Source organism: Squalius cephalus (genome assembly GCF_949319135.1).
Source record: "Squalius cephalus genome assembly, chromosome: 4".
Taxonomy (NCBI): Eukaryota; Metazoa; Chordata; class Actinopteri; order Cypriniformes; family Leuciscidae; genus Squalius; species Squalius cephalus.
In genome coordinates this window covers 10,309,483-10,331,267 of record NC_137125.1, presented here as the reverse complement: position 1 = coordinate 10,331,267, position 21,785 = coordinate 10,309,483, and the positions used below count along the sequence as shown (strand labels likewise).

Sequence of the window (21,785 nt, the reverse complement as noted above, 5' to 3'; positions counted from 1 at the left end):
AACTATATTCAGTTCTTATTGTAGTGTCACATTAATCATTATTACTATCAATATTACCATTGAGTTTCAAATGATCACAAACAGGCATCATCAAAAATGCAATACTGCACTGTGAAATAATATTCAATACCTCAGAAGACCTTCATGACAGTTTCTGGACATACGAGCAAAATACATCAACTGATCAAAATAAGAAAGGGCATATATATATATATATATATATATATATATATATATATATATATATATATATATATATATATATATATAAAATGTGTAACATTTGTTACTTTTGTTAAACATCTCACATATTTCATCAGGTTTGAAGTGATGAACTTCACATGTAATCTCATTGTACCTGTGATGCAGTTGCATGATGGGACAAATTAAATCTCTGCGCTTTCATCCAATGAAAATCATGATGAATGTGTTTAATGTCACGTGCAGTTTTCTAATGGCGCCACAGACAGAGTAAAGAGAGAGTAAAGATGGTGTTTAATGTTTTAATGGAGGATGTCAGACACTCTCATTAGTTTCTTCTGCACGTTCAGAGACGAGCGACCCGTGTGATCTATACGATGACCTTTGCCGCTCCTGCGAGACGAGCCAATCCCACCCGATTATGACCCCTGTCATAGATGCTGTAAAACTGGGAAAGGAACACGTCCCCCAGGATCCAGATGGCTCCCGCGGGAGAAGGGAAGTCTATGGACTGGAAGCCGCTGAAGCAGATCTCCTTATTGTTCAGCATCTCCTACACAGAAAACCAGGCATAATCAATCATTCATTCATTCATTTAAATAGCTTTTCCCTTGAAATAGTCCAGTAAAGCAAGGGATTCATCTTTTACACCAAGTACCACCTCAGAAAATATTTGGCTCTCCAAGTACCGCCATAATGACCAATATGAAAACACAGTAGCGTAGTAGGCCTAAACTATTCAGCTACAGTTACGCACAGCTCAAAACCAGCCAGTTTTAGTCCTGATAAGAATATTTATTAACAGTTTGAACATTAACACTGCTTACATACAGGTAAATAAAAAACTTAAATAATGATTCAATTAAAATTTACTGTACCTAAAAGTGGTTTCATGCATTAATTGCTAAGATACACACACTTGGCCTGGGCTCTTCCCCTCTCCCACTCCAAATAAATCAAAATTTGATGTAGTTCGTTCGAGTCATAATTAGTAATACCCTTTAATGCTAGATGTTTTGCTATAAATTACAGACATGACATCTGAGGACTATTTCAATCATAAGCTTGTAGAGCACATACTAGAGCACGTTCACACATGCGCACTCTTCGATAACCATGCTTTAAATCTCTTGACAAACTAAAAGATGTAAATGATATTTGTATGTATTTTAAATAAAAGATATAGATTGTGCTGAATGTCAGATTGCTTATTTTGCTCAAGATAAGGATTTATTGAGTCCACGTCATGCAAACTAGACACTATATTTCTAACCACAGGTCGAGAGCTGTCGATCAAACACACAACTTTGTGATGTTGTTTGCGAATGTTCGTTAGAACGATGGTTTCGGGAAACACTGACTCGATTAACTGCTGATAACGACAGACCTTGCGACCATAGTTGGCTAACAATGCTTTTGGGAAACACACCCTTGATCCGCACTTCTCTTGCCAGATTGAAACCACAATAGCAGTTTCGTTGAACTTTTCATCATTTCATCATCCACCAGTAAAATTAATATTTAATTCAGTGATTCCTCTGCGCACCACTAGAGGGATGTTCGTTAGAACGATGTTTTCGGGAAACACAGACTTGTTGAACAATGATGATAACAACCGTACCACTCGAGGGAGCCTGCATTGAGAATCAGTGCTGTAGAGACTATAGAACAATTCTACATAAAACATCTGAAAAACATCCAATGTTGAAATAAAGGGAGGAGGTTACATTAAAACCCCACAAGTACTTGGTCAGGTCAAGAATAATTTATGCAATCGTACATTATTTATTTAAAAGAACCATTTCCATCTTTGTATTGTTCAACTGGTCGAGGTTGATATGGGATTTAGAAAGTGATTAGTAATGCTTTTAAAAGAGAATAATTAGAACAGTACACTACATACACTCTTGAAGTCGTTATTAGTAGCTGATAACTCATTACTTTTTAAGAGTAACTTCCCCAACACTGAGGCTGAGGTAGAGTTTGAACATGTAAATGTAAGACGGCACCAATTCATCTCAAGAGATTATGATGTCAAGCAGAACAGAGGTCAACCCGTGAACATTTTATAAGAGCGTGTGTCCCAAGAAACACAAAAAGACTAGTTTTATCATTTCAGACCAAATTATTTCAGTATTCCGCTGCACGATTAATTTTATTTTAATCCTCATAACTAAATCTGCTGCTCTTGATTCATTAATAAGAACCGTCGCAACTGGTTATTTATCCTGAAATGTTTATTTTCGTTTTGTCATGTGCACTATCTTGCATTGGTAACAAGCCTCCACAAGCGTTCATGTTTGAGGTTGCCAGATGTCAATAGTTTAAATCCCCCAAACAGAGCTTTTCTCTTAAGAGGATACGGCTTCTGCCAGGTGTTTGACTTAATCTGTGAAATCTGGCAACCTCTCACACTCTCTCTCTCACTACACTGCAACCGATGATCTGATAACACGATCTTCATTGAGATGCTCAAATGAAAGTGTGATACAATAGCCAGTCTGTGTCTTCATGAGCCGCTTGTGCGGTCTGTGTGACTAAATCTGCCAGAGATCTGTAATAAATCCAAACATCTTATGAGTGTTTTGAAGTGAACTGCGTTATCAAGAATTTCATAACCAGCATGGTCTAATGATGATCTGAGCTAAATTTGGTGAAAATCTGACGAAAAGGCGTTTACAAAAAATGATTACAAAAAGCAATACTTTGAACAATACAGCATTTTATGGCAAACAGCCAATGCTAAAGGAAAACTGGGTAATTGATCTGTCACACAGAATCTAAAGAGAGCAGTGATTTTAGGAGAAATGTTTCAGAAGTTTCAGTTTCAGAAGACCCGTAGGTGGCGCTGTGATGAAACTGCTCAGGTACCCTCAGCTCATGGTTGTCATTACACACACCAAGTTTGGCAAGGGTGGACTTTAGTCTAAATCACTTAGGCTATTGTGATTGTCAAAACTTTGGTAGCCTAACTGAACAATTTTATTAAGTTTAGTGACAACATGTTACCATGCAATGACTGGTTGGCTACTGCTTTTATTATTGCTTGATACAAATTTTACAATTTCAATTCAGTTCTTGTGATTTGAGTCTGATCTTGTTTCAATATCTATTCATTTGGATAAATATTAGGTACAGTAGATGCATGTTGATTTTTCTCAAGAAAGAAAATCTCACCTAATGCTGTAAACATAGGATTCAGAGAGCCCTGTCAGCTGGTATTATTAAAGGTTAAAAATCAAAAATCAAATTAAATATAATTTAAAATATAAGTACAATGTAAAATTGCGTTCAAGTTCAAGTGTATTGTATCAAATTATTGACTTAAATGTTAGTAGTACATAACAGTTAAAGACACCCAAGATAAAATGGGACCAAATTATGTCATAGGGTGCAATGGACTTTGCATGGGAAACAATTTTTGTTTGTAGGCCTCAAGTTTGAGCTTTGGGTGGTACTATAAATTTGAGATTGAGACTCCCAAGTTTGCTATAGTAAATCTTCAAACTGTGTGGCAAATTTCATAACTTTCTTATTCACTGTTCTTTGGGCTGCCATAGACTCAAGGGAAAAAGAAGAATGATTAGTCCATTAGTCAAAGTCCAAAGTAAACCCTGAGTTTGTGTTTTGTTGTACTCACCCTCCTGACATACTGCTCTCCAGTGAGGGAAAACTCCACACCGTTGATCATGAAGGACACTACAGGAAGACTCCTGATCCTGGCACAGTCTAACAGATACTAAACCCACAAACAAACAAGCCTTCATTTACTGAAGACGTCCATCAACATCAGTGAAGTCACATGCTCACTGGATTATCTTTTACTGAAGATAACCAATCCATACTCGCCTCTCCGGCCACGGTAGGCGTTCCTCCGAGGAACTGCTGGAGGAGCATGATGTCTTTCACTGGGCCGCCGATCAGAGACGTCCCTGTGTCCACTACAGCTTGACAGCCATGATTACTACTATAGCAGAAACTCAGAGCTCCCTGAACCTTCACACTGGACACAACAAACACACTGATTTCTGCGGTCTTTGAGTTCAGCTCCATTAAAGACACTTGTGTCACACTCACCCATCTAATCTGATCTGCCAGTAACCCTTCTGAGTGACTGGGGCCCAGATGATGGGAGAAACGAACCGTGTTTCATCCACTCCTCCGAACATCACCTCCCCTCCAAAGCTTGAGTCGCCGTTCCTGTAGTCGGGATCAGGACATACGCTCTCATAAATACTATCATTTTTGCACATTATAGTACTTATCGGTTACACTTTATTTCGATAGTCCACTTTAGACATTCTGCTAACTATAAGTAACTTTGCAGCTACAAGTCAACTAACTGTCATTAGAGTATTAGTGGACTGTCTGCTTTGTATTTGCAAACACTTTATTTTGTTGGTCCCCCAACAGACCTTCTACTGACTATAACTTGGCAACTACAAGTCAACTTATTCCCCTAACCCTAAAACCTAACCATAACAGTCTACTAATACGCTAATGATAGTGAGTTGACAAGTTACTAATAGTTAGTAGAATGTCTAAAGTGGACTATCGAAATAAAGTGTAACCGACTTATCAAACGGATAAATGAACATGAATGTGAGAATGTCTCTACAGGGGTGACATGTAGAAAACCTGATGATCATGTTCATGAACGAGACGTCAGAAGACATTATGGGAACCCTGTAGGGTGAAATCATTCTGATTGATGAATCCAAACGTAGTGTTTACATGAACGCTAAATAAAGTGATCGGTTGATGTGCGCATTTATGTGTCACAAGCTTCAAATCTGGCTTAATCTTTCGACAGGACTGTTTTCTGTTGAATAGAGTTGCAACACAAGTCCCTCTCCTGATGAATAACAGTGAGCGGCGTCTCATTCCCTCTTTCAGGGAACCTAAGGCCCTGTTTACACTAGAGCGTTTTCGTTTTAACACGCATAACTTCGGCTACGGTTACGCCTGGCGCCACTCTACTCCAGAGCTTTCAACCCTTGAAAACGGAGAGTTTTGGAAACGCTGCAGTTTTAGCTTGAGAAATCTGGGGTTGTGTTTCACTGTAGACGGACCAAAATTGAGACTTTGAAACGAAGGCCCACATTCGCTCCCTGATTTGTCAAGCGCCATCACATGACCATTACGCTACTGGAATACGACAATACCAGACCACCCTCGACGACCGTGTACACAATAACATGGAGACCGAACTGCATCCATTCCCTCCATCTTTCTTGAGAACCAGAAAGAAAACCTTTTCTGCATGTCCTCGTGAGGAACTCTCTTTATCCTGTAAGAACTACAAAATGCCGGACAGTCTGTTTAAAGAGCGACCAGACCCTGAGAGGACAAAGGACCTCTCTGGAAATTACCATTTGAACTCCTCCTCATGCACCATCGAGACTAAAGTCTCACCTCCGAGTCATCTAATCTACATCTCTTTCCCTCTCCCCTCACCCCCTCTCTCTCATGCTCAGATGATCACCTGAATTCACCCAAGAAAATGTATAGTTTAATGTGAATGATTATCACAGAATATTTTTCATGTTTGGTATCATTTAAAATATCACAGTGTGACTGGTACAAATGTCTCATTTCCAAAAAAGTAAAACAAAAGGTAATAAGGTTTTTAAGAGTTTATGGATAACTGACTTACAAAGCTACCTCTTCACCAGAGAATTTGATGTTTTGTATTGATTATCTTTGAAATGATTATGAAATTGGCATGATACATTTACCTGACATAATAAATTGTTACATTTGATTATTGTAACTGACTTTGACATTATTTTACTAAAGAGTTAAAAGGAATAGTCAAACATTCGCTCACAATTAATGATCCACAGATATCATTAAAACCTTTTCATTTATGGAGTCAGATGAAATAACGAGAGAATACATATTCAAATGTATTGCATTTAATCAAAAAATACTTTGCCTCGAGAAAAGGACAGTAACACGTAAAGACCTTCCGCGCTGGTCGGATGCCGGACTTTGGGCCGATCGAGCGCGAGCTTACAATCCCATGATCTTTGAGAATAGACTGATCCTCTCTACTTAATATTCTCTGCATCCCGTAACAAAACATCTGAGAATATGACACCATTTTACAAGCTGAATCACATAACCTGCAGCATCCATGGATAAAACCTAGTTCAACACTACATTGGTCATTGTAAACCCTGAGTAAACACAATCCTGGGTTATCTAGATTCACGTTTCACATTGCTCATAATTTACCTGGGGTCAACAATTAATCCGGGGTATATTTATGAACTGCAGTCTCTTACTGGCATATTTTAAGAGTCAGTGTCATTGACTAGACAAATGCAGCATACAACCCGTGTAAAGCCTCAAGCATAACGCAAACCTTCATTAATCAGCTTTCGTTAATCTTTCCTCCCAGACATTTTGTGTCTGAAAGTGAGACTCCTACAAATGCATATGCAATAAGGTCAGCCGCAAAAATACCGGTCCACGTCTAATTTTTCACTCCATGTCTTTAGTAAATCCTGGGTTTACGTTTGCGCGAGCTGTTGGTAAATCTGGCCCTTAGTCCATTGCCATAGCATCAGTGTCCAAGTTCCTGATTTCATTAAAAAGCATCAAAGTGTGGATCAGTAAGTGATGTTGTGGTGATTTCTTACTTGAGATAGAAGGAGAAGATGGGTTCATCCAGCAGGCCTTGCGCTATCATGCTGTCGAACACAGGAGAGCCGACCTCCTCTGCCAGCTGAGGGAAACCCAGACCCAGAACCCCGTCAAAATGAGCCAGGACGAAAGAGAAGCCCGGCTCGTATACAGCCTCACCGAACACCTGATTCTGGACCCTCACCGAGCCCACCTGAACCCAAACAAGACATTCTCATACAATATAGTTATTGCCAAAGTGAGGCCACTGAGGATCATGAGAGCCAGTCCACCTCAGAAATGGCCTTTTAGGGCTGAGTGTGAACGGATACCTTCAGTTGTTCTCTGGCCATCACTCCCTGAAGGTGACCGGAGCCGTAATGGATGCCGAAGACTCGTCCGTCGTGTGCGTACGTGCTCGATTCAAAGGCCTTGAACTTGTGGTGGATCGCTGTGTAAACAACAGCCAGGTCACTTCATCAACATACGGCAGTTCACACATTAAACGCGGGTGAATGTGTGTGTTAGTTACCGCACGCTTGGCTCACGCAGTAGGACGACGGGACCCAGAGGTCAGAGGATCCCGTGTCAAACACCACCGTGAAGTTCTGCTCCGGTTTACCCAGACTGATCTGACCGAAGAACTGCGCCTTCACAACACATGATTCAAAGCCAGTTTCAGTCTTAATCTTTGGCCTTTTTAAAAGAATTTAATACTTTTATTCAACAAAGATGCATTAAATGGATCAAAAGTGACAGTAAAGACATTTATAATGATTTCTGTTTTAGATAAATGCTGTTCTTTTGAACTTCCTATTCATCAAAGAATCCTGAAAAAAAAGTATCAGTTTCAACACTGATAACAATCATAAATGTTTATTGAGCATCGAATCAGCATATTAGAATGATTTCTGAAGGATCATGTGACACTGAAGACTGGAGTAATGATACTGGAAATTCAGCTTTGATCACTGGAATAAATTACACTTTACTATATATTCACATAGAAAACAGCTGTTTTAGGCTACACTGGAATAACATTTGACAACATTACTGTTTTACTATATTTTTAATCAAATATATCCAGTTGAACAGAGACTTCTTTCAAAAAAACATTAAAAAAAAATTACCGACCACAAACTTTTGAGTTTGGGATTTGTTGTTGTTGCATTTATTCCATATCTCTATAAATATATCAATTTTAGTTGATAGTGTACTATTTAAAATACTTAAATGCTGCCATTGTTATGCATTGTCTTGTAAATATATTGTATATTCCATAAATAATAAAAAGTCATAATGTCATGATCCTTTGAAGACGCGAATGTTTTAAAGATAATTTAACATCTCTGCTGTTTTTTACCAGTCAAGATGGGATGAAGACCATCTTAAGATGTCAACCCTCATGATTTAAAGTTAACAGCTGATAATTGTAGAAACATCAGCACTCGTTCTAAGAAGCATCTTTCCTGACTGACATTGTTAAACTAAAACGGTCAGCCCCATTACCATCAAACCCCGTTACCCCAGACAGCAACATAGTGAAGGCCCAGGTCCGGCCCACATTAGGTACACTGGTACCCCGGATCTGGGCCGACACTATGTTGCTGTCTGGGACCCTTCTGAACGCGTGATTTCATCGGTCTAATCCTGCCCCGTCGAGGCCGGTGTTTGAAGGAATGAGGTTTGGCGCGTGTAACAGCAGATGAACACAGATCTCGGCTCACGTCCATGTAATTGTAGAGTCTCTCCTTGGCTCTGCCGCCCGTGCGCAGGTAGTGCTGAGCGGGGGGGAAGCAGTGGGCGTAGCGCCGGGAGAAGGCGTCGGGCTGGTGCTCGCGCAGGAACTCCTCCAGCTGCCCGGCGGCGCGCAGGCGACCCCGCAGCGGGGGCACGCGACTCAACGGCACCCTGGGACGGGACAACACCTCGTCACCACCACATCTCTCAGAAATTACTCTCGTATTGAGAATGACTGGGCATTCTGTGGCCTAATAGTTGTACAGTATCTGTGATAAACTCTCAATTTCTTTTGCTTTCAGAAGTGACTATAAAAGCCTTTTTAGATTTGGGAAACAAAATGTTTTTGTAACACTTTACAATAAGGTTCATTAGTTAACATTAAAGTATTAAGTAACACGAGCAATACATTTGTTACTGTATTTTTTTTTTAATCTTCACAATTTCTTTGATTTCAGAAGTGACAACAAAAGTCTTTTTAAATTTGGTAAAAAACAGTTTTCTTTCTGAAATAATGATTAATTTCTCCCAGTTCACATACTAGAAAACGTATTTAGTTTTGTGTTTATTAGAGTTTTTCTACAAAATAGTTGAAACCATTTCTTAATCTTGCAGCTATATGGTTTTAATAAAAATGTATAGTTAAACCATAGTTAAAACCATGGCTAATTTTGTAGTTATAATGGTTATACTGCAATTATGTGGTAAAAACATGATTGTCTTTATAGTTAGTATGATTTCACTGTAAAAACCATAGTTAAATCATGGCTGAAACACTCAGAATATGATCATTCATGGGCATTTATTGTAGTAGTAGTGAGCAGGTAAGCCCGTTTTAATCAGAAAGTAGAGACAAAGCAATGAAGCGTGTTGTTCTTACCTCACCAGACTCTGAACAAAGCCCAGCAGCCCCAGCAGGATCAGACCGGTCCTCATGGTGCTCTCGATCAAACGCTCACTCAGGGCCGCAGTGACTCCAGCCGATGTTTAAATGCAGATGTCAGGTCACCGCGGCCCTTTCACGTGTTGATTTAACACTCAGCAAACAGACCAGAGGTGAAGACACGAGAGCTTAGGACACAAGCACAAGTACAACAGCTAACATTACTGTGCTTTTCTAAATTTCTCTGAAATATAAACCTTATTCCCCATTCCGGTTTCCCCAAAATTAAACAGAAATTCAGCACTTGGTGTTTGCACAGAACACGCTCAAAGAAAAAGACCATCACAATGTTTACAATATGAAAACTAGTAGTAGGCCTATGCAAGAAGCTGAAGATGTTCATCTCCTGAAAACCAGACGTTGGTTTATTGGATGTTGATGTTTATTAACTCTCGCCTAAAGCAGCTCGATGAGGAGCACCACAGATCCAGCGGGATTCACAGTTTATTTAGGTTTAGTAGAAATATGTAATAGGTTTATTATATTTATGCATGACCTACAAATGAATCATTTAAACGAGGAATACTCAGGAAAAAAACATCCTCTCAATTTCAACTGATTTTTTCTTAATGTGTAAATATTTGTATGGACATAAAAAGATTCAGAAACAAACACTGTAACTGAACACGTAGAGCTTCTTTACAGCAGAATCTGAAGTGGTCTCACATCACAGAGTTATTTCCCTGTTTGTCCCGGTGAAGCTGCTTTGAAACTCTGTCCCGTGTGAAGCACTGTAGAAATAAAGCTGACTGGACTTGGCAAGAGACTCGAACACAACAGGCTTGGTTTGATCGTGACAGTTTTTATTGAGTAAACAAAAGGTCAAAAGCCAGCGCTGACATTCAGACATGCTCGAGAAGTGCATCGACACAAGAAACTACAAAACAAAGAGAATCCGCTTCCTGTCAATAAATACACGGGCCGCTAGCGGTGTGTGTTCAGCAGGGGTGATGATCCGGCACACGCTTCCTGAAACACAACAACACACACACGTTAAACACACGCTAAAATAGCTCAACAACCTCTCAGCTGAGTCTCCTGAACAGATGAAGCTGTTATCTACACCGTTACTGAACTCAACACACACACAAAAATACCTCAACCTCTCAGCTGAGTCTCTGTCTCAGCACAGACTGACTTAAGACTATCACACTATTGTCTCTTTAGAGCAGAGTTTGAACTCGTATTTTATTTAGTTTGCATCATTTATTTAGATTTCCACCCAAAGTTCTGAGCAAAATTAGATCTAGCATAAAGCATTTCCATCCCATGTGCTCGAGAACAAAATAGTCTCTCCCTAAGAAATTGGTGCAAAATATCTAGTAAACATGGTAGAATCTTCAATCAGGGAAGAAACCTCCATCATAAAGGAGCTGTGCCTCAGAGCGTCAGACGAGACACGATAAACGCCGTCACGTTCTCTTGTGTTCGGATGCTGGTGTTGACAGACTTTTAGATCAGGCGTTTCAGAACAACCAAAGCTACATCCGAGATGCTGCAATGCCATTGGTCCGCTGGTTAGTCCAGTCATCCAATCACATCCACAGCTGAGGCAAAGCCACCTGAGGTTTGTGTTGCGCATCCAGGGGTTTATTCTCTATAACTGTTCTCATCGCAGTTTGTGCGCATGTCTTAGCAGATAAAAAATGATGTGCCTCAATCATGTTTATGTGCATTTTTAGAATATAAGCACATAATGTAACGTTTGCACATTTCTTTATCATACTTTTTCAAGTCAATGTAAACAGGTCGGGTATGGGATGTTTTTTTTATTATTATTTATTGGTAAAAAAAAAATGTTTTTGTCTTCCAATAAAACTTGCTTGACAAAAAAAAAAAAAAAGGACACAAGCCCATCTTGACATTTCCATTAAGCACAAAAACAGCTAATAACTCCTACGGTGTGTCCTGTATGAATAAAGCTGAGAGCACTGACCTGGGAGCAGCTTTGATGATGTTGTCCACGCGCAGGATCATCTCGGCCGCCTCGGCTGCGCTCAGCAACACCTGCCTCTTCACCTGGAAGCTCTCGGTGATGCCCAGATCCGCCATGTCTCCCACACAGCCCTGGGTCATGTCTGTCAGACGGCACGGGTCAAGGGTCAAAGGTCAGAGCAGAGGCGCGGGCTAGCCTGACATCAGGTGTGTGTGTGTGTGTCTTACCCAGGCCGAAAGTGATCTTGTTGTCCTGATGGGCGGCTCTCAGCTGGGACACCAGCTCTGCGCTGTCATATCCTGCGTTATCAGCGATGATGGTGGGCAGCTGCAACAACAAGCAGCCTTAAAGCTTGAGAACAGACACCGATACACATTCAGAAACTAACAGGTGCTGAAGTGCCAGCTAGATTAACTAATAAATGCCCCCAATATACAGATGCAGGGGCACAAAAAGCACTTACACATACATTTACATCACATGATATAGTGAAGCTTCATCACAGGCGAGCGGGCCGTTTTTCCCCAATATCAGCAAACGGTTCAATACACGACGTTAATAGTGACTGCCATTTTAGACACAATAGTGTCCGTTTTTGTTCTTTTCGCCAATAAAAATAGCAAATCAGTTGAGTGAATGATTCATCAAGTCACTCATTAAAACAGTGACTTGCTTCTTTTCAGAATGAATAAGTGTTTTGAAACCAATCGTTCGAGTGAATGATTTAATGATCCATTCATACAGTCAGGGGCTCTATCTGACATCACATACTTCCCGATTATAGTAGTGTGTCCAAATTCACAGTAGGTGAATAGCAGCCATTCTGAAGCGCACATCCAGTGGACACCTAACTGTCCCTTCAGGCAACAGGAGAGGATTCGCCACTGAATGATAGCATAACTTCGCAAATAATGCTAGTAGGTCACATGACAAAGCAACATGATGGGTGTAATAACTTACTCTCCGAGTAGGTACTTCTTTTGAATTTGCAATTTTGTACACAGACAGACTCTTGCTTAATTCCTGAATGAATCCATGTATGTGAACGAATCGGTTGAGTGAATAATTCAATGACTCACTAATTAAAGGCTTTGGATGAATCGGTTGAGTGAATAATTCAATGACTCACTAATTAATAATTTTAAACAAATCGGTTGAGTGAATAATTTAATGACTCACTAATTAAAGGCTTTGGATGAATCGTTTGAGTGAATTATTCAATGACTCACTAATTAATAATTTTAAACGTATCGGTTGAGTGAAAAATTCAATGACTCACTAATTAAAGGCTTTGGATGAATCGGTTGAGTGAATAATTCAATGACTCACTAATTAATAACTCTGAACAAATCGATAATTCAATGACTCACTAATTAATAATATTAATCGGTTGAGTGAATAATTCAATGATTCACTAATTAATAACTGAACAAATTGATAATTCAATGACTCACTAATTAATAATTTTAAACGAATCAGTTGAGTGAATAATTCAATGACTCCGTAATTAAAGACTGACAACTTCTGGTGGTTTAAGTTTCACATAATTTCCTTTTTTCCAATGTGTATGCATTATGTGATTGTAATTGCACTGTAAATTTCCTACAAATATGATGTATTTAATAAGTTAAGAAAACTTATAAAACTCATAAAAGGTAAAAATACACATGGAAACCAATTTAAGGGGAGAAATATATCCTTAAGGAGAAGTAACTCCGCATCCCTGCACTGATCATCTCTAAACAGCCAGATATCAGCTGACACAACGTGACGCACCATCATCAGGGCTTTAGCGAAGGACTCCATGGCCACGGCCTCTTTGCCTGGCGTCCGGTTGGCCAGATCTGACACCACTCTAGCCATCAGCATCTCAGAGCATCCTGAAACACAAGCACACCGGCGTGAGAGCGCGTCCCAGCAGACACCGGTCAGAGAGCCGCTGGCGTGGCGAACTGTACTGACCTCCGCCGAACACGGTGCGCGTCTCTTTGACGGTCTGCGACAGCACACACAGGGCATCGTGGAGCGAGCGCTCGGCCTCGTCCAGGATCTGCTGCGTCGCCCCGCGCAGGACGATGGTGCACGCCTCTCCTGCACACGGGAACACATCAATGACACAACACTGCTGATAAATCTGCAGTCAACAAAGGAGAAGACTCGAGGGCTTAGATGTGTTTGCCCAGCACTTACCCATGTCCACTCCTGAGAAGTGAATGAGCATGTCCTCTCCGATCATCACTTCCTCGATCAGCTTACAGTGGCCGATCTTCACCAGCTCAGGATGGTCAAAGGTAGACGTGATCTCACCGCCTGCACAAACAAACCAGCTCAATGAGTGCTAGCTAAAAACAGTGCGCTACTTAGTTCTGAAATGAACACACTTTGTATTTAACTTCTGAATCTTTTGCCAGTCTGATCGGGTAATGAGTCACACACAGTTGGTGATCAGGATCAGGGCAGTGCACACTGGGATAGTTTTCACAGCGGTGTGTGTGTGTGTGTACCTGTGACGAGGGCCAAGCGCTCCACTCCTGCGAAATCAGCGTGTTCGATGGCCATCACGCCAGCGGCGGCAAACAGCTGCTCAGGGTAGTTATAGATCAGCTGCCTGAGGATCCACAACACACAAACACACACTCATCCACAATTCTGGGGTTTTACTTGGTCAAAACATTAGAGTGTGTTTAAAGTTATGTTACTCTGTGCGTTCGCCCCGTAGCTGCTACGAGACACACTGCAGGAAGCTAGATCAATATTAGACTTTCATATATTAATAAAAGCTGGATGACTTGTGCTGCTAAATGGCAGTATTCATTTTAAAACATTGTATATGGGAGGAAATGCTGTATATCTGTTAAAGCTCTATCTGATTATGCTACGTTAGCCAATTGACAGTTTTGTCTAAACAGTTGCTCATCCGTCTAATAAAATACAATAAAATTATAAATTAAAGTGTCTTTGGCGTTTCCATGTTTTCTACAAAGGTAAAACCAGACACTGGATATTTTATAATCAATAATCTGCATTTTTGACGGAAATGGTCGAGTGAATGACTAAATGAAACACTCATAAAGACAGCCTCTACGTTCTTGAATGAACCGGCCGTTTTGCTGACACCTACTGGGAGCCTGAATTTATGTCATCTAAGTTTTCCAAATTTTTTATGCATATGTGATTGAAACTGCAGCGCAAATGCCTAAATGCACACATTTAATACGATTAGAAAAAAACTGTCCTTATAAAAGGAAAAATTCCTCTGGATATCAATTTAAGAGGGCAAATTTGGGCCCTTAATGAAGCCGCAGAAATCAGCCGACACATCAGTCGAGGGCTGAGAACACACTCTTACAGCACCTGTTGATGAAGCAGTTGATGCCATGCTTGAGAATGCGCTCCACCTTCTCCTTCATCTTCTCCTTCTCGGCCATCTCGATCTCGGCCACCTTGGCTGTGGAGTCCACACGCACCCTGGAGCCGAAGATCTGCAGGACACACACACACTCACGTTACTGGTGTTAAAGGTGCCGCTTTAACAGTTTAACTGGCGCTCAGTGCCTGAGCGAGGCCGTACCTTGATCTTGTCCGTGTCCATGCCGGTGTTGGCGATGAGGATGTTGGCGTTCTCGATCCTCTTGGGCTGGTTCACTCCGATCCTCTTGTCCAGCAGGAAGCCTGTGAAGAACAAGAAGAGCAGTCACATGACCATTACGCTACTCGTGTGCCGCCTTCTGATTGGCTGAGCCACACACCGTTAACCAATCGCACAACTTTCACAGATCAATTAAACACCTGTTGTTACTGATACTTTACAAACACATTATTATTATTTGAGATGAGATGAATATAAAACTATAATGAGACCTAGTGATATGTTTTGCAACAGTATATTTTGTACACAAGTAATAAAGAAATATGACATTTATAATGAGGGAAATTATATTTATAGAAAGATTAAAACACCCATTACTTAATGAAGGCCATTTTAAAGACTATTCAAAACATTACAATTCTGCCCCCCCAAAAAAAACTATTTTAAATGTTCAAATACAGACTGATAACATTTTTATTGGTGAATATAAAATTGTATATAGGTGTAATTTATATGGGTGAAAAATTAGTCATTTACACTGGCGTTGAATCATCAGGATGAAGGCAAGTATTTATTGAAGGCATGAATTATTAATATTATATAAAGGGATAGTTCATCGAAAAATGAAAGTAACCCCATGATTTACTCTCCCTCAAGCCATCCTAGGTGTACATGACCTTCTTCTTTCAGCCAAACACAATCTGAGTTATATTAAAAAAAAGTCCTAGCTAATCCAAGATTTATAATGGAAGTGAATGGGAGGCCAACATTTGAAAATTAAAAAAGTGCATCAATCCATCATTAAAGTAATTCCCACGGCTCCGGATAAAGGCCTTCTGATGCGTAGGTGTAAAAAAAACGGCCATAGTTAAAACTTTTATAGCTATAATAACTAGCTTTCGTCTGAAAGAAGGAAGTCATGTACACCTAGGATGCCCTGAGGGCGAGTAAAGCCTGGGCTAATTCTCATGTTTGGGTGAATTAAGCCTGTAGGATGAGCTGTCCGTCACACACCCTCGTCCAGGTAGGAGTCGGTGAGGCTGCCGCCCAGCTTCTTGATGACGTGGATGGCCTCCAGGTTCCCGGAGCCCTTGAGCCGCATCACGGCCTGCACCGCCAGCCGGGCGAAGTGGTCCTTGTGGTGCGTCAGCAGCTTGGAGGAGAGCGTGGTGCGTGCGATGTTCAGCAGGTCCACCTGGAACTTCTGCTCGTCGTTCCTGAGGAGAAACACACACACAAGCTCACGTCCACCGCCTCTACTGTTCACACACACACACTAGGGGTGGAGAGGATCGCAGTTGATGGTGATGCGTACGGTTCGGCACGCATGTGATTTGCGGTTTAAATGCTAAATTTAACCATCATAGAGGGATAGTTTATCATTTGGACATGTTTTGTCTTGCCAATTTACACATCCAAACTAAGGATGCACCGATCCGATACTCAGTACCGGTATCGGCTCCGATACTGCCATTTTTGCCGGATCGGGTATCGGTCAGATGAGGCCGATCCAAATCCCATATTGTGCGTATACTATTCAGTGTTATTGTTAAGCCGCATAAAAGACACACAAACATTATAAAGCACCAGAAGTTTTCGTGCACAATAAAGTGTTTTGAAGCCATTATATACTATAATGTGAGATAGAAATTACTATTTAAGTCATTAAATTCAAGATCACGTAAATGTTTCCCTCAGCTGCGGCTGTCAGTCATTCTTCATTCAGCATCAAACAGTGCGTCGCGTTCGGTTACGACAGTTAACACGATGAAACTCTCTCCAAGATGATTAAAAGTTACTATTATTATACTTGATCTGTAGATAAAGGTCTATGGTTTCGCATAAAACAACTTTATCTTGCTGGACTTTATTGCTGTACCTTAATCATGTTCTACCGGGTGTCTGTTAGATCACGACACTGCAGTAAAGTCAGAGCACTATTTGTTCTTCACGCGCACAGTAACTGAAATTTAAAACTGTTAAAAGAAAATGCTGAATAGACAATTGCATAGATATATACTGTATAATACACTACGCATCAATTTGTATTGTCCTTGTGCTTTAAACTTTTCAATGCGGACTCGACACTCTGCACCCTGTGACTCGTGTTCAAGAGCATCATTCTGCGCTCGGGATGCGCATAAGCGCTTTTGTGCCGCACTGGAGCCTTTCATATCATAATACAGGGACGCAATGAAAGATTATCAATAGCCGTTCTGTCCTATCTATCATTGCTACCTCATTAAACAGCTGTGCTATACAATTAAAAAATGTCTCAATTTTATAGTAGGCTATATATAAAATAATTGACATTTTTGATTTGTTATCTTGTTTTTCATGAATGTATTTTACAACAATACAAAGAGCAATGTGTAACGTTTTACCAGATTTAGTGTTACACTTATTGTCTCTAATTTGTTCCCCACTAAACTTTTTTTTTCCCCACAAACTGTTCAGATTTTATACAATTGTTGTGCACTCTGATTTTTCTAGACTAAATTTTACTGCTGAATTATCCACTAATCTAGTTTATAATAGCATTTATGTCAGATTATGATCATATATTTTATTTTTTATCTTTTTTCAGTTCTTATTATCAGTTCAACACAGAGTTATAGAAATTGTACTTGATTTAAAATAAAAATAAAAATCTGTGCTGATGTCGACCGACACTCGGAATTTTTGGTATCGGATCGATTCTGAAAAAAATGGTATCGGTGCATCCCTAATCCAAACAAAACTTTTTAAAATCTATTTTATTTTAAGTTTTCAAGTTATATCAACAAACACAAAAGCATAAAACAGTCAGGACAACAAAAGACGCATTAACACACAACGGAGAAAAAAAACACATCTGGACTGGCTCAGTCAGCAAATATATGCAAATTAATTAGTGAAAATATAAACAAATTACAATATTCACAATTGATTTATGAATCAGTTAGTTCACCACAAGAGAAGAATAAAAAAAATAAAAAAAATAGAGGGGCCCTATGATTTCCTTAATGCGGAAAACGCGGACAAAATCACGGAATTTACACATGAAAACGGAATTCTCTTAAACGCGCGGAATCTGCATATAGTTTGCTGACATTAAATAAACTATTTTTTTTTTACTTCTCATTTTTTCAGTTTAAAGTTCTCTACCTAAACCCATAGCCATATAGAGAGACATCTGTCAATACAGTTAATATAGAGGGATGGAAACAGAGCGCTTTTCAGTGAACCACTAGTGTTTCTTCTTGCTGCGTATCTTTTACTGTCTATGGCAGGGGTCTCCGTGGCCTGATTGGAGGTAACTAGCTCGTCAAGGGGCACATGTCGTGTCTTTTGCGCGCTCAAGTTCGTTACTTCAAATGTAGGCGCACGGCAAGCACGCTCATAATTGAAGCGACATGCTCATTTTTTCCAGGCACAGCGAGATGAACACCTCAACTCTTCAGAATGCCGCAGTTCATGTGACAAGAACCAACATATCAACTTCACCCTTTCCGTAACAACATTGAAAGCTCAGTCAACATGAAGGATGGGGGTGCACCGCTCCACAAACACTACAGGTGTTTTTCTCTTCTCTGTAAATAAATCTAGTAGCAGAGCTACAGCAAGCGTTTTTCGGTGGTGGAAATCTATTAGCTACTAAAACTTTGTCGTTGTGGAGAGCGCAGTGCTTGGTTGCATAGCAACGACAGACGCCACGGGAAATTTGGACCGAATTTTACTATTAATAATAAAAGATAAGCTAATATGCATTGTATTTGTAAATGTCAGTAATTTATCTTTTTTGACTCATTCTTTTTATAAAAAACGATTTAAAGGCTTAAATATTTGAGGTTTATCTTTTTATAAAACAATCTTTGTGAAAAATGATTTAAAGGCTAATTTAATCTTTAATTTAATATTCATCAATCCTTACCTTGTAACTGTTACCTTCATGTTCATATATATACCTCTTTTTTTGCCAATCAAAAAAATGATCCGATCCGTGGCTATCAAACACACTCACGTCCAACGCCTCTCATGTTCTAACACACACACACACACACACACACACATCATTACCCATGATCCACTGCTGCCTCCCTCAGGGCGTCACGGGCCGCTTGCGTGGCCTTCCTCCAGCCGGAGATGATGATCTGAGGATGGATCTTCTTGGCGATCAGCAGCTCTGCTTCCTAAGGCACAAACACACACACACGATCAAGCCTGCGCGGCGTCCGGCGGGAAACACAGTGAGTGAGTGTGTGTGAGAGAGTCGTACCCGCAGCAGCTCAGCGGCCAGCACCGTCACAGAGGTCGTGCCGTCGCCCACCTCGTCATCCTGAACCTTCGACATGTCTGCGCAGGTTCAGCAGACACACAACCACATCATGACGCATGTATGAATAATATTTTACAGGAATTAATCTCTGGTGTTGCTCTGTCATTTTAGACAGAAAAAAAAAATATTTTTAATTTTTTGTTAATCGTAACTTCATCAGAATGAAACATGGTGGCCTTTCACTTGCTATGTGGTCAACGACAAAAACATGTGGACTTCGAAAAAGCTAAAATGGTTGTTAAAAAAACCTAAAAGTCACACTCGTGTTGTTCGTGATCAGCACAGGAAATTAATGGAAAATACAGAGCAATTTTTGTGCGGTACAATCTATAAAGACTTTTGTCAAAAACCAGTCTTTGATAATCTCTACATATAAATCCAAATGCATAACCTTATAAAAGCAAGCAATTATGTCTGAACACACTGTTCTCAGTAACCAGGGAATATATGCCGTCTTCACACAGAGGGCTAGTGGTTACACAGATGATTTTACCATGTATAATGTTGACTATAGTGAGTAATAATGCAACGGGGGAATATTTGTGGGTGCTGATGAAAATTAAATAATAAAATGCCAAATTTCTGACGTTACCAGTAGAAGTGGCTTAATATATCTGGTCAGTGACGGAGTGCAAGCATATAATAGTCTAAAATAATAATTCTGTATGTTCAGCTTCAGCTGGCAATAATATCATATCGTGAGACATGTACCGAATCGTGACATGAGGGTTTCGTTACACCTCTAGTCAAATTAAATATAGTCCATTATTTCATAAAAAATAATTTATTACTCCCAAATGAACAATACCAGAAGGTTAATGTATTTTATTACTATTATTATTATCATAGTGAATACACACACAGGGAGACTCACCCACGAGCACTTTGGCGGCGGGGTTGTCGACGCCGATGGCCTTGAGGATGGTGGCGCCGTCGTTGGTCACGGTCACCTGACTGTCCCTGCCGCCGCCCAGCAGGATCTTGTCCTGTGAGGTCAGAGGTCATTAATCAGCAATATTCACCGGTTATGATCATGACGGGGCGGCCGCCGGCACACGTACCATGCCCTTGGGTCCCAGAGTGCTTTTCACCAGATCCCCGATGGCAATGGCGCCGATGAAGGACGACTGAAAGCACAGAGAGAGCTCTCGTTAGCCATGATCACGGTTATTAATGATCACGGTTATTAATGATCACGTTCACTGCACGAGTCTCACCAGTCGAGCCGTCTCGGCCTTCTCCTCGTCCGCTCCTTGTCTGAAGATGTTCATGGGGGCCATCGATAGAGACGCCTGCACACACACACACATATTATGATCACGATCAAGGCTTGATGCACATGCATAATGTCATGTACACTTCTGATATTAATAATGAAGTCAGTGTCTATTTATCATCTGAACCATGAATCAGTCAGTGTCCCTCAGTGCGTGGTCATTCTGGAAACCCTGTCTAATATAGACAAGTGACTACAGTTTTGATTAAATATTATCATCATTATGGCATTTTCTCCATACTAATTACATTAGAAAGCTTTCTAGAGAGAGTACGGATTCATTCAAGCAACTGTGATTTTTAATATTATTATTCATTTCGTTATTATGCTAATATTAGATACTTCCATACTTAAATCTTGCTACTACTATTTTAATAATTATATGCATAAATTTATAATATAACTGCACTCTCATGCTCGGGTCAGTGACGTCAGTGGCCACGCCCTCCACAGAAAGCGCTAGAAACTCCCTGACGATGATCCGCTATTTTATACCATCCATCACAACACAAACTATCGAAACACACACGAGTAAACTCATCACACAACAAATAAAACAACGAGATGTGTTAATGAAGGCAAACACGTCCATTATAGCATCATACCGCAGTCGGCTCAACTCATTGTTCGTGTTCACGCGCATGCCGCGCACAAACCCGCACTCTTTAGCGTGAATAAAGTGCGATTGTCGCGGCAAAATCACATTACCGAGTCACTACCGTCACACGCGCTGCACTACACCACATCTCACTCATTATATCTCCGCTGAATTATGATTTAACCACAAAATCGCTCACCATGATGATAATAGGATGTGCAGAAGAGACGCGCACGAGACAGGAAGAACAGAGCGGGGAAATGCGCGACAGATCTACCGCTTCCTGTCTGCGCGCGAACACTTTTCAACTTAAAAGTCCCTATAGTGCGCTTACGCGTTTGAGCAGCTTTAATTAGAAATGCATTTTTTTATTTTTTTTTAGATTTAGCTACTTTAATAAGCTAAAAAGATGATTTAATAAATGTACTTTCATGATGTTTAAGAGAAGTATTTTGTGTTAAACAATATGTTTTTGTCTATTGCAGTTTTCGGACATATTATACTGTTAATCTTTTAATTATAAGCCTATAATTCATTGTATAATCTACCTAAAT

General features: G+C 40.2%; 2 protein-coding genes across 2 annotated transcripts; both read right to left on the bottom strand.

The window, feature by feature from the left end:
- Positions 1–259: 259 nt before the first annotated feature.
- nots (nothepsin) lies at positions 260–9,568 on the bottom strand. The gene is made up of 9 exons (XM_079869153.1): positions 9,452–9,568; positions 8,559–8,742; positions 7,364–7,481; positions 7,164–7,282; positions 6,849–7,045; positions 4,279–4,401; positions 4,051–4,204; positions 3,842–3,940; positions 260–754 (listed from the first exon to the last, which is right to left on the bottom strand). Exons 1-9 carry the CDS (start codon positions 9,505–9,507, stop codon positions 572–574), a joined length of 1,233 nt encoding a protein of 410 aa, XP_079725279.1. The 5' UTR covers positions 9,508–9,568; the 3' UTR covers positions 260–571.
- An 844-nt stretch (positions 9,569–10,412) lies between these two features.
- On the bottom strand, positions 10,413–21,543 carry cct2 (chaperonin containing TCP1, subunit 2 (beta)). Its single transcript, XM_079869133.1, has 16 exons — positions 21,431–21,543; positions 20,575–20,649; positions 20,419–20,484; positions 20,232–20,343; positions 19,298–19,374; positions 19,099–19,211; positions 16,054–16,256; positions 15,022–15,122; positions 14,805–14,932; positions 13,955–14,058; positions 13,641–13,760; positions 13,413–13,541; positions 13,227–13,330; positions 11,678–11,777; positions 11,451–11,592; positions 10,413–10,483 (listed from the first exon to the last, which is right to left on the bottom strand). The coding sequence occupies exons 1-16, from the start codon at positions 21,431–21,433 to the stop codon at positions 10,453–10,455; spliced, it is 1,608 nt and encodes a 535-aa protein (XP_079725259.1). The 5' UTR covers positions 21,434–21,543; the 3' UTR covers positions 10,413–10,452.
- Positions 21,544–21,785: the final 242 nt, after the last annotated feature.